At 37.5% G+C, this 14,304-nt stretch overlaps 1 protein-coding gene across 1 annotated transcript in view; it reads right to left on the bottom strand.

Annotated features, from left to right (window-relative positions):
* Trpm6 (transient receptor potential cation channel subfamily M member 6) overlaps window positions 1-14,304 on the bottom strand; it is a 149,484-nt gene that overhangs the window by 44,650 nt on the left and 90,530 nt on the right. The window contains exons 23-27 of the mRNA XM_071600391.1: window positions 11,885-12,013; window positions 9,731-9,982; window positions 7,993-8,167; window positions 7,675-7,789; window positions 3,796-3,989 (exon numbers count right to left, since the gene is read on the bottom strand). Coding sequence (XP_071456492.1) covers window positions 3,796-3,989; window positions 7,675-7,789; window positions 7,993-8,167; window positions 9,731-9,982; window positions 11,885-12,013 — 865 coding nt within the window. The remainder of the gene's footprint in view (window positions 1-3,795; window positions 3,990-7,674; window positions 7,790-7,992; window positions 8,168-9,730; window positions 9,983-11,884; window positions 12,014-14,304) is intronic.

Below are 14,304 nucleotides of genomic sequence, written 5' to 3'. Positions count from 1 at the left end.
TCAGCTAATATATCATTGGTGTATAGAAATGCAATTGATTTATTGGAGTTGATTTCATACCCTGATACTTTGCTAAATTTGTTTATGAGTTCTAGAAGCTTTCCAATAGAGTTTTCTAAATATATAATCATGTCATAGGCAAATAGGGATAGTTTGAACTCCTCTTTTCCTATTCATATCTCTTTAATTTCTTTTCTTTCTTTTTTTTTTTTTTTTTTGTCTAATTGCTCTGGCTAGAGTTTCAAGGACTATGTTGAATAGGAGTAGTGAAAGAGGGCATTCCTATCTTGTTCCAGCTTTTAGAGGGAATGCTTTCAAATTTTCTCCATTGAGAATGATGTTTGCCTTGGGTTTAGCACATGTGGCATTTACCATATGGAGATATGTTCCTATTATCGATTGTTTTTCTAATATTTTGAACATGAATGAATGCTGAATTTTGTCAAATGCTTTTCTGCATCTATTGAGATAAACAAGTGATTCTTGTCTTTAAATATATTGATGTGGTGAATTATGCTTATTGATTTCTGTAAGTTGAACCAACCTTGCATCCCTAGAATGAACCCCAATTGATCATGGTACACTATCTTTTTGATGTGTTTTTGTATGCATTTTGTCAGTATTTTATAGAGAATTTTTGCATCAATGTTCAAGGCATTAATTTCCAGGATATACAAAGAACTCAAAAAACTCAACACCAGAAAAATAAATAACCCAATCAATAAATGGGCAAAGGAACTGAACAAACACTTCACAGAAGAAGAAATATAAATGGACAAAAAATAATGAAAAAATTTTCAACATCTCTAGCAATTAGAGAATTGCAAATTAAAAGTACACTGAGCTTCTACCTCACTACCATCTAAATCACAATTATCAAGACTATAAGTAATAAGAAATGTTGGCCAAGATGTGAGGAGAAAGGTACTCTCAGACAATATTGATGGAGCTTCAAATTGGTGCAACCACTATGGAAAGCAGTATGGAGATTCCTTAGAAAATTTGGAATGGAACCACCATTTGACCCAGCTATCCTACTCCTTGGTCTATACCCAAAGGACTTAAAATCAGCATACTACAGTGACCCAGACACATCAATGTTTATAGAAGTTCAACTCACAATAGCCAAGCTATGGAAACAACCTAGGTGTCCTTCAAGAGATGAATGAATAAATAAAATGTGGTATATATACACAATGGAATATTACCCAGCCATAAAGAAGAATGAAATTATGGCATTTGCTGGTAAATGGATGGAAGTGGAGAATCTGATGCTAAGTGAAATAAGCCAGTCCCAAAACACCAAAGGCTAAATATTCTCTCTGATATGTGATGCTAACCCAAAACAAGCAGGGTTGGAAAGGGGAATAACAGAAATCCATTGGATTAAACAAAGGGAAAAAAGGGAAGGGAGAGGTCAGGGAAATAGGAAAGACAGTATAATTAATAGGACATAACTTTCCTAGCCTTGTATTTGCATACGCGACCAGGGTAACCCATATCATGTACAAACACAAAAGTAGTATCCTAAATAGAGCAAGTCATACTCTATGTATATATAAAATTATATATACAAAATACATTCTACTGTCATGTGTAACTAAAAAGAAGAGATTTTTACAGAGAATAGTTTATTAAGTACCATATACTATGTGAAAACTGGGAAAGAAGGTAAATGGTTCAGAAAAAAATAATACTCTCACATAGTAGAAGCAGAAGGAAGGAAGTCTGAAAGAATAGTTAATTTTCACTTCTCTAACTTTTCATATGAGGTAATACATGCTGACTGCAGAGCCTTTAAGAAATCTAAATAAGCAAATGTTTAAAAAGAAATCCTAATTGCACCACTCAGAAATAACCATGTTGATATTTGGGACTATATCATTTTTATCTTTCATTTTATCTCCGTGTTATGTAGTCTTAAATAATAAATATACAGGCTATAGAAAATTTTTAAAAAACTGTTCTGATGTGAGTCTTTGCTGTGGACGCCGGAAGCAAACTATTAAAATTGCAATTTCAGAGATGGATGCACCTTGCAAATGTGGAGCATTCCTACGACTATCCGCCAGGTGTCACTGCTGCCCCGTGTGTAAATGTCTCTATCCTCTGTACAAAGAATCGGAAGTAACACCATGAAAATGTTCCACAGCTCGGGGTCAAAGTCACCTTCAATTGAAAAGTTTACTTGAGTTTTTTAATGGAATTGTCCTGTAAGCCATGATAACAGTAAGCCCAGGAAAGCCTCTTTTATAGGACACCAGAAAGTCTGGGCAAAGCCTAACCAATTCCGGGATCTCTTTAATGGTTCACACCCTATTAGGTTGCAATGGTTCTGCAGCCAATGCCTGGGATGTCTCTCTATTAGAAGCCTAAAATTTACAGTATAATTATAAGTCTCCAACTTAATTTCAATTGTGCCTTGGCTTCCTTCTAAAAGCTAAATCTATTGGGAAGAAAATTTTTTAAAAAATCTTCAAAGTGACTCAAGAGGAAAGAAAGTACTTCACAGAACCAGCTACAACTAGCGAAAGAGTATGATGACCTTCCAACCCCATAGCAACATTGTAGGGGACAATATGGCCCCCTATTAATATAAATAGTCCACTATCCCTTATCTGCAATATAATTCAATTTTTTTTCTTTTTTAGTTTTAGAAAAGTAACATGGTATATACATTATAAATAATGTGAACTCCTTAGTTCAGGCTAGAACATTCCTCAAAATCAAAACATTACTATTTCTACAATAAAATCAACGAATAATAATACTGCAGTTCCCTCTTCTGGACCTTTTCTGGCCAAATGAATTTTCCCCAGTTTATTAAAAAAAAAAATTAAGACTTTCAGTTTTCAGAAGTATTCTGGATTAAGGAATTGGGATAAAGTATCATGACTTTATGTCACTGACTGCTATGTGTAGGAATTAACCTAGAAATGGACCTGGTACCAACTGTGGGATTTTTGACAGGCATCAGAGAGGGTCTGTACAGCACAATGAACAGTGTTCTCTTAGGACAGTGAGTGGCTGTCATATCATAGTCATGATATGGCAAAGAAGGGCAGAGGGTGTGGTTCAGTGGTAGACTGCTTTTTACACATGCTGGAAGGCCTGGGTTCAATCCCCAGCACCATGAAAAGAAAAAAAAAATTTTAATTAGACTAAACAATTAAACAAGATGAACTAGAAAAATGTCCAAATATGTAGATTTGCACTCTAGAAGAACAAAAAGTGAGAACCCATAATTCCATATTTCTGCATCCTGAATTGAAGTTTTTAAAAATTAGAAATATCCCTTTCAGAACTCCTTTCATCCTCCACAGATGACAGAACCAGAGACCCAGAACTCTAGTTAATCAGTTAAGCAAAGCCTTGCTTCTGTATTTTCCTTCGACCCCAAGGCCTTCTGGAATGGCTTTCTATTTGAATTCCACCTTCCACAACAGGGAAATGAGTAAGGATCAGGTGACGACTCCCTAGGAGTTCCTTCAGTGAGTTACCAGGTCAGCAGGGAAAACACAGGTTCCAGATAACAGAAAGCTTTTCCATATTCAAACACAGATTCTGTCCCTACCTGTTCCTTTCTTTCAAAGTATCACTTATCTTGGCAAAGGGCCAAAAATGAGGTCAATGTATTTACCTAGACCAGGTACACCAGCTGACAGTCTATTGTTAATTAACTCTGTCTTTCATCCTGGGTCCTTGATTTTAATTCTCAGTGCTCCAATGTGTCTTCACCATGGACCTCCACCCTTTACTCTCTTCCTTCCTCCTGCCCCACCAATAAAAACTTACTTAATCCAACGTCACCCTCATCTTGATCATGTGGAGCTCGGTGACAACACAGACCGCGGAGGAGGAGGCCCAGGTGGCTGAGCAGGATGAAAGGTGGAGGCAGCCAGGGCTTCTCATGATACGTCATGATGTAACGATAGCGATTGTATTTCCATAGCTTGTTTGAAATGGATTTCATATCTACGTACACATTGCTGTAAGTTGTAGAAAGAGAGGAACAAGGTTTTAATGTGGGATCCCAAAACAACAGCAGTTAGATTCTTTCTTTAGAGTACAATTTTTCTGATCCTCCTTTTCCACCTCTTTTTTATAGGTCACTTTGGATTTTCCCTTAAATTACATCAGTTATAATAGGAAGACAGTAAATATTGACATTATAAAACTCAAGATGGAAATAATGGTGAATGGTAGTTATTCAAAACAACATATGATCTTTGATTACTTAAGTGTATGATTTGGGGGGAGAGTATGATAGAATATCCACCTTAGCATTTTGCTTGAACTAACAAAATTTAACAGCATAGTTAAATTTGAGTAGAGTGGCTCAATTTAGCAAATAAAAGCACAGGCAAACTAAACTTGAGCAATGATAAGGAGAAGGAATTGGAACTATCCTGGGAAAAGCCAGCTTCAGATAATGGGAGAAGTTTCATAGGATGCATCCAGTGAACAACCCACACATAGGTGGCTGGGTTGGCACAGTGGATCTCAAAGTGCAGCCACTGAACCAGCAGCATCTCATCACCTGAGAACATGCCAGAGTTGCAAATCCTTAGGCCCCATTCCAGAACTACTGAATTAGAAACTCATTTGAGTGGTGAGAACCACTCTATTACAAATTGTCGGTCCAAACATGACTACTGCTTGTCCACCAGGAGATGGCGACATTCATAGTGTATTTCAGATACTTTAATAATTGCTATAATTGCCTTAAAGGGCCCCTGAACAAGTGGTCTGATCTGGGGGTCAGTCAGCTTGTTTGGTCCTCCTTGTGTTCATCTCTAAAATTATAATATGGGTCCATGTGAGGATTTCTCAGCCTCTCTTTTGACACCCAACATAGTGGGGAGGGCAGGAGCTGGGGGGCGGGGTACCAGGAATTAAACTCAGGGGCCCTCAGCCTCAGAGCCACATCCCCAGCCCTATTTTATAATTTTATCTAGAGACAGGGTTTCACTGAGTTGCTTATCACTCAGTGATGGGGCTGGCTTTGAACTCACAATCCTCCTGTCTCAGCCACCCGAGCTGCTGGGATTTCTGGTGTGTGCCATGGTGCCCGGCTGACACCCAACATGTTTGAGAAACAAAAATATTACATCCTATTTTAATATTATATGAGATATCAAAAATAGCCATAGTATACTTAAATATCAATAAATGTAGTGCGGTCATAAAACAGCCAGGCTAAGAGAGATGACAGTTAACATATAGTCTTGTAACAAGTGGGAAGATATGTCCTCTATATCCCAGGTGCAAAACCAACATGCACTTTGGGGGAGATATGATTTATTTTGCCTACGTCCAGTCTCTACCTTCTCTACTTTTTTTTTTTTTTTAACTTAGCTTCCATGCACTGATTTTCTTTTTCTTATCTTTCTTCAGTGAGATAATCAATGAATAAAATACCCAGCAGAGTGCCTGGCATATAAGAGGCATTCAGAAAATACCAGCCTTTTGCCAATACTGCACTAGTTTGCTTTCATTCATAAAGCATCTACTAAATAAGCAGATGCTCGTTTCTGTGTTTGGGATAAATTTATGAGCAAAAAAATATAGAAAAATATTTCTTCTTGTGGAGTAGAGGCGCTGAATAACAGAATAACATGATAAATAAATAAAACATAAACCAGATTATGTCTATACTGTTTGTGAGCATTAAAACAAAGAAGGGGCACAAGACATGCCAAGGATATGGAAGAGTAAAGAGGGCTTAACTTTGAACTGTAATGCCTAAGTGAGGCCTAGTAGGGCATGAGGGAATGAGCCACATGGCTGTGATGGGGGAGCACTCCATAGGGAACATAGTGTAAATGCATCTGTGTTGTTGAAAAACTGAGAGCAGCCAGTATGTTTGGAGAATGCTATATGATTTGGTATGAGGTCCTTCCCTGTAGCCCCTTTCCCTTTATTTCTCTGTTTCCTGGCCACCATGAACAGAGCAGCTTTCCTCCTCCACACTCTTCCGCCATGATGTTCTACCTCACCATGGGCCCAGAGCTATGCAGTCAGCCCACCGTGGACTGAATCACTGGAACCAAAATCCAAAATAAACTTTCCCTTCTTTAAGCTGTGCTTGTCAGGTATTTTGGTCCCAGTGGCAAACAAGCTGACTAAAACAGAAATAAGTTAAAGGGAAAAGTGGGATGAAGGATGATTTAAGAAGATTGGAAGCCAAATCACATGGGCCATATAGGTCATTGTAAGGATTTTGATTTTTGCTCAAAGGAAAATTGGAAGCCACTCAAGGGTCTGGAGCAGAGGAGTGACCTCATCTGACATATGTTTTTAAGGGGTTTTAATTGAGCTACTGTGTTGAGAACAGAATAGAGGGGCCAAAGACTGAAGCAGAAAATTAAATGAGGAGGCTCTATGGTAAGAGCAGGGTAGTGAGAGGTGGTCAAACAGGCAAGGGCTGACTCAATCTCAGTTTCTAACAGTTTAGAGACAGAGATAACAACAGTCATTGAGAATGACTCCAGCAGGTTTCTAAACAGCTGAAAAGATATTGTTTCAAAAGAAACTCATGTTCTTCCTCACAGATTTGCAATCCACTAGTAATAGAGTAAGTATACACTGAGAAAGAGAGGAATCAAGAGTCTGGACAGTTTAAATTTAAAATAAACTACTACATTTCTGACTAGTGATGGAAGAGGACAGTTAAATCTACCTGACTGGGGTATAATAAGAGCCGGGCTAGAGATATAAAGTGGAATGAGTCAAGATACACGGGAACTGGACAAGATCACAATAAATAAATACATACATAAAGGAAAAGCAAGGTCTGGCCCAGAGACACAAAGATGAACCATAAAAAGGAGATGTAGATAAAGTGAAAAATGAGAGAGAAGAAAAGAGAGAACGAGATATTCTGAGACCCATGGGTAAAAGGTGCATTAAGAACTCCTTAATTAAGGACCCATAAACTATTGCTCTTTCATTAACCTGACTCTCTTAATAACAACTCAAGATCTCTTCCCATGATGCTCTCAGTACGTTTTCTCTCTATTGATAATGATTCATTGCCTCACATGCTCTGCTTCCTTCCTACCAGGATTTTCGTGCCTATGCTTTAAAGCCACAGTAAATAAAACATGAAACACAAAAACAGAGGTAATATTCTCAACATACATGTAAATCTCCTCTACATGCTTTGCCACAGTCTGGCTGGGCACAAATGCCGCAGTCTGGCTGGGCACACAATCACGAGCCACCACACAGCTTGTAGATTCAAACAGCAACTCTTTATTCCCGAACTCACACCAGCCGTCTACAATCACGTTCTGGGGAAATCCATGTTCTCAGCCCAAATTCACCTCCACTGGGCTTCTTTCTCCAAAATATACTGTCTGAATCCCGTGAGAACTCAAGGGGAACTCAGGCAGCAGGATACGCCCTATTCCCAGGAGGAATAATCTTAAACCTTAAACCTGGAACCTAAACTGGGAACGCCCTAAACACGATTATCTTAAAACCGGGTACACCCTAATCTGCCTTGGTCCTTGAGCAAGGTCACCTACATTCAATGTCGCTGCAACATGTCAGCAACATGGGGTACGCTGGCAAGGAAATTGTCATACCTACTTGGCTAATGGCTCCCAGCAATGCTTGTCCCCAGCTTATATTTAAATAAAACAAGAAAATATAATTAAAATCACCTACTTGAAGAAGGCAATCAACAGGTTCACCATGATGATGTATTGCACGAAGAGGTAGACAGCTTGCAGGAACGGAGTAAGAAAAGCACCCGGAGGGCAAGTCGGCTGGCTTGAACAAACTACACACAGAGAATGTAAATGAGTGAGAGAGATGATCAACCACAGTCCCCAAACCCTCCCCAGACACTGAGCACTTGAACTTTGCAAAATGCCAAACTTTATGCACTTCTTAGATTCAGATAAGTACTCTCCAGATTATTTTTTTTTAACTGAGTATCTATGAAGGTTCAATTTCTGCATGTTGGCCAAATCCCCTATGTACCATCTATCTCTGAAGCGTAGACTTCTCCATACATCATCCAGTATGGCTCAAACACAACATCTCGAGCGAGGCTCCAAGACGGAGGCTCCTTTGGCGAAAGGATGGCTTTGCGCGCCACTCCAAAGCTCAGCAAGACAATGGCCATCATGATGACAATGTAAAACATGTTTGCTGCCTGCAAAATAGCACAGCTCAACTGGAATTTTACCACAGATTTGAAATTTAAAAAAAAATAAATACTAGCAGCCATCATAATTACATTTATCAATAACATTGTCTAGTCATTAACTAAAATGCCCTACTCTATAAACAGCTGGATTTTCTTTGGCAAATTATTTCCTTTTCTCTGCACAGTACATGTTTCAAGTCAAACTGATCTATGGAACCACACAAATATGCTGAGTAGAGAATACGTGCTGCTTTTTTTAAACAGTAATATATATAAAATGTGAGCAGCTTTTAGTTAATATCCAACTTTTTGTTTTGTTTTGTGATACTAGAGATTTAACCTAAGGGGACTTTACCACTGAGTACATTCCCAGCCCTTTTTATTTTTTATTTTGAAACAGGGTCTTGCTAAGTTGCCCAGGCTGGACTCAAACTTGTAATACTCCTGCCTCAGACTCAGTAGCTGGGATTACGTGTGCACCACTGCACCTGGATGCTTTCCCACACTCCTTATTTCACTGGTATTAGGTTGGGGCCATGAGACCCATTCTAGCTCACAGGCTGTGGAATGACAGAAACTTGGGTCACCTCCTGTTCGGAGGTGTAAAATGCCATTAGATTCTCTATCCCTGTCATTCTCTGCTATGAGAAACCTTAGAAGCTACAAATGGGATATGACTATGCCACAAAATGGAGGGGTTCTGTACCCCCTGAGTGACTGCATAGAGACCCATGACCTTGTACTAAGACATTGAGATACACTAGTTACATCATACAGTCCATTAATAAATACCAATGTCACCAAGACTAGAGAAAACAATGAAAAGTAAGAAAAATCTGTCTCTGGACTCCTGCAGGTTCTCCCTTCTCTGTCACCTTCCTGTGTTTTAGCACTACTCCTACTCTCCAGAACTTGTCCCTTCCCCGTCAGCAAGTGGTCTAGAAGGAAAAATCAATAATAATGGTCTTGGGTATGTGCCAAACGTCAGATGGAGAAACTGACACAACTATACGGCAAGCTCAGATGACAGACGGAGCCAGGTGGCCGACTTTGGGATCCTGGCTCCCCTACACATGTCCTTGAGTTTACTTAACCTCCATTCCTTGTATGTAAAATGTGGCTAATAATTATACTTGTCCCATAAAGATGTTATGACGACTAGAAAGTTCATATACACAAGGTATTTAGTACAGTGTGTGGCCCATAGTAAGTACTATATTTGAGTGTGGTAAGGGTGCGTGATAAAAGACTAATTAACACTTCAGCAGAAAATATTCTTGGTGGTAGCCTCACACAAATCTAACACATGAAATTATTGTGCTCCAAGACTAATTTGACTCAATTCCATATTAACCAAAGGAGTATCTGGATCAATGATCCAATGTGTCATCCTTCATATTAAATCATTCATATTAAATATGAACTTGTGGTTATATAGAAAACAGTGATAAAATGATCTGTCTGTGCTTCTAGAACTAATCCCCAAAGTTAAACTATTCTATATGAACCATGAAATTAGGCAGAACCATAACAAAGAACACTTGCATATAGAAACCAGACTGTACTCACCATTTTTGCAATCATGGTCACATATGGACCTGCATGTTGATTCACAGCAAAGAAGTCCATGAGCCGTGAGAACCAGAATATGATGTCTATACAGTAGATTAGTCTTCCTGCTGTGTGAAAAGGAGGGCTACCCAACCGAAGGCCAAAACCAACTGAAAACAGGCCAATGGCCACAGTTTCCATTAAGTTCCAGTACTCACTAATCCATACCTTCACCTTTTGAGTAATCTTCCCAGGTTCCGAAATACAGATCTGAAGAAGAAAGAAAGGGAAATTTTTTAAAATGAGGCAGAGGGGTGGGGGTGCAGCTCAATAGTAGAGTGCTTGCCTAGCATGCAGAAGGTGCTGGTTCAATCTTTTTTTGCACTGCCAAACCTAACATCACACAGGGATTTGAGACGAAAGTTATTCTAGGTAAAAAAAATTATTAAACATGGGTCTGGGATTGTGTCTCAGTGGTAGAGCGCTTGCCTAGCACGGGCGGGATCTGGGTTCGATCCTCAGCACCACATTAAAAAAAAAAAAAGGCATTATATTGTATCCATCTATACCTAAAAAATAAATATTAAAAAAAATGATTAAACAATTCTAGAAATATATTTTAATGCTTGTTAATTAAAATTAATTAAAAATTAAATTAATAATGTTAGCATTAATACTAGTTAATTGAAACTCCCCTAGAAATTTTTTAAAAAAGGAAAATAGTACTTTTCTAGCTTTCATTGATCCAAAACAAAGATGAGAAGCATCAAGACAATTTAAAACTCAGTATTGGGCTGGGGATATGGCTCAAGCGGTAACACGCTCTCCTGGCATGCACGGGGCGCTGGGTTCGATCCTCAGCACCACATAAAAATAAAAATAAAGATGTTGTGTCCACCAAAAACTGAAAAATAAATATTAAAAAATTCTCTCTTTCTCTCTCTCTCATTCTCTCTCTCTTTAAAAAAAATAAAAATAAAAATAAAACTCAGTATTGCAATGGATCCACATCACTATGATTCCACTCCATGAGATCAATAGAATGTAGAGAATACTGGATTAAAACCAAAAAATCTAGTCCTACCACAGCAATTTAGCGAATTGTTAACAAACTAGTAGGAATATGATGTTGGAGCTTACTATCATAAGAAATCACCCTTGAAATACTTTACAAACTGAAATGTAAAAGCAAACATGTTCTCCCTGAATCCTAAAAAATTCAAATGTTTCTATAATGAATTGTTTGCTATAATCTTTGAACACCACATAAGTAACTAGTAGGCAATATAGGTATAATTACTAAAAATACATAGTATTATTATAGTATTATTATTATAGTTATTAATATTATTATAATTAATAACATATTATTATATGTGATTATTATTATACTTAGTATTTAATGTTGCTCAAATGGTAATAGGACAAAATAAATGTATGTAAGTGCATAGACAAAGAAATACATATACAATGACATCTAAAACAGTCTAACTATTTGTGATTGTAGCTATAACTGCAAACAAATGTTAATTTTTAAGTGACTCAGTGCAAACTAGAAATGAAAGCTTGTTTGCTTCGTTTCTTAGACTACTTGCAATGAGTCCAAAGGGATTTTTAGCTTCAATTTTCAAAGTTGTTTAGTAGGAACTTTCAAATGCTGTAAATGAATTCCTTATGTATTCTGCAACTTCAGCCTTTACGTACCGCTCTGTCATGTAAAATTGATAACACATAGATAATGCTAGGCCATAAAAAATCAATCCCACAAAAAATATGCACTTCATGGAAATCAAATAGTTGGAGGGTTAATAACAATTAGATGCATCACCTGTCTATTCTAGGACTTACAAACATACTAAGTCCTTAAGAGATAAGTGCTTCAGAGATAACTGCTTCCAAAGTCCAGTAACCAGCAGAAAGTATTTGATAAGGATGAAGGGTTAAAATCGGGGAATTTTCCCCCAAGGATCTTCTTGGAGCATGTAAATCAGTATCAGAATATTCTCTCTCCCACCCTCAGCTGTCCCTTTACATCACCAGACCTGAGAACAACTCTACCAGAGGTAAGCAGAGGACGAGAAATTATACCCCATTTGATTCAAATGTATGATATGTCAAGATCATTGTATTGTCATGAGCAACTAATGAAAAAAAAATAGAAGGAAAACTCACCTCCCTGACTTTCTCAATAGCATTGGTGAAGATGTAAATGATAACAAGCCACTCTTGCACGCTGGGTTGGGGCTGCATCTCCACCAACACAGTGTAAGTGAACAGCATGAGGAATGCCAGATATGCCATCTGTGAGGGGACACACATTCCCTGGATGTGAGTGCCAGCAGTCATGGAGGATGCCAATCAGACACACAGAGAGTCCAGAAGAAACACAACCATGAATTTCAACATGATAACACAAAAACACATCGGGGGCCACCTTCAAATTATTGGTGACCTAATATCAAGGAAATCACAAGAATCTATGGTTTTCTAGTCTAAAATTTGGTGGCAGAAATGAAAATCACTGTTCTCAGATGAATGGAAGGGGATACTGTCTCATCCTGTTTACTTCACACTGGAATTTCCAGTACCCTGCACATTCCAATGTGGATACTAGCAGACTAACAGCAAGCCAGAGAAGAATCTCATGGCTCCCTTCAATTTAAACATCGACAGTATGTCTGCCAAATATGTCCGATGAGCAACATCAGTGGAGTGTGTCTTCAAATACAATGAGTTGTGACATTTACTACACTGGGAATATTAATTTATGTTGATTAAAATATTGTGGCTGATAGAAAAGTTTGCCCAACTGTAATCCCTTGTAACTATAGACTGTTTGTGGCTTATCAGCACTCAGAACTATGTCTGACACATGGTAGACATTCAATCCATGTTACATATTATACCTAGATTTCTAATCTCTTCAATGAATTAAAACATAATAAACACATGCATAAATATACATAGTGAGTAACAGCTTTGTAATCTTATTTAGTATTCTTATCTTCTTAAGATTTATACCCAGAAGCTGGGCACACACATTGGAACTGAGACAAATCTTAATAAATTATCCACCAGAAAGGCTTTACCAATTTACATTGTCACCAACGAGTTATGAATCATGCAGTTGTTTAAACAGCTTTGGAGAGAAGACACAGCACTTGCTGACCCATACTTATTTCTAAAAATCCTAAGTCCACAGAGAGAAAAATGTCTGTTTTGTTCTCACAAGAAACATTAGTTTAACCTTGATCCTTATTTTTCATGCCTTTTTGAATTCTAAGTTGGTAAGTCTGGTTCTAAGTCTGGTTCTAAGTCTAGTTCTGTATAGGTAACAAAGAAAATGGCTTAAACCATTTCTGACTACACTAGAATGATATTATTTACAGAAGGTGGCATTTGTGGGTAGCCACTATAGATCTAACTGCCTGTAAGTTAAGGAACTATAGAACAGAATCATATAAAAAAAGTTAAGGTAAAGTTAACTAATTCTATACTTGTCTTTTATCTCAATGTCTACTCTTATGACTTCCTAGGGATATAATTTAAATAAATTTATTCTACCAAAGCAGTTATATTTTTTTTTTGCATTTTCATCATTGATTTCATAGTAACCAGAAAAATTAATCCCTTAATTTTTATTCCAGGGTGTATTTTTATTCATACATTATTTATATTTTCATCCATTTGTCTATAGTTCCTTTGTATTAATACTTGCCTATCCCCTGCTTTATATTTGAATAATTTATATAATTTAATATATAATTAATATTATTATATATAATTTAATATATATCATTTATCATTTAATAATCAGAAATCGTATCCTCTACTCAACTGCAAGGTTCTGGAGGTCAGTGACTATGTTTGACAACCTGCTTTCCACCTACCTCTCGTGCTTTGTACTGTGCTTCAGAAAGAACAATAAGCTTTCAGTTAAATGTAATTGAATGGTTTGGACCTTATGTCATCTTCAGCCATAATACATTTTCTTCTAACATATGTAGGTATGACTATATGAACGTAACAGATTTACAAACAAAAAGACAACAAATGCATCCAACAAATAGATACTGAGCTTGAACTTAATATACGGAGCACAAGTTCCTCTAATTAAGAACAGGTTGGGTTCTTATCCGCTATTTTCAGTCCATTTGCTCATTAGTCTAGAGTGACCTTTTACAAGGCTGCAAGCAACCCAAGTATTCACCTCTAGGAAAAACAAGGCTGAACTAAAACTCTCTAGTTACTTATGGTTTTGCTTTTGACTCTTTTTGTTTCTTTCCAATATGAAAAATGTGATCTACAAAAATGTTTACATTTTTGCTTTTACATCACATTTGCAGCAAGATGCAGTACAGCACACACAGCAGAGTCCAGCAATGCGGAGCCAAGACTCAAACACTAGAGTGCACTGCTTGTACCATCTGTTATGGTGGGCAGATCCAGATGACTTGGATCTACTGCTCAGTTTTCCTCCACCCTCTAAAAGCTCTCGAGGTTGGAAATTTCTAAGGAAAGAAACATGCAGATATTTAGAGTCTTTTGGGATTAACTCTTTTCTCAATAATGGTACTACTCTCAGCACTGGG

The sequence above is a fragment of the Marmota flaviventris genome, chromosome 13, assembly GCF_047511675.1.
Source record: "Marmota flaviventris isolate mMarFla1 chromosome 13, mMarFla1.hap1, whole genome shotgun sequence".
In the NCBI taxonomy this organism is placed as follows: domain Eukaryota; kingdom Metazoa; phylum Chordata; class Mammalia; order Rodentia; family Sciuridae; genus Marmota; species Marmota flaviventris.
This window is presented reverse-complemented; position numbering and strand designations above follow the sequence as displayed.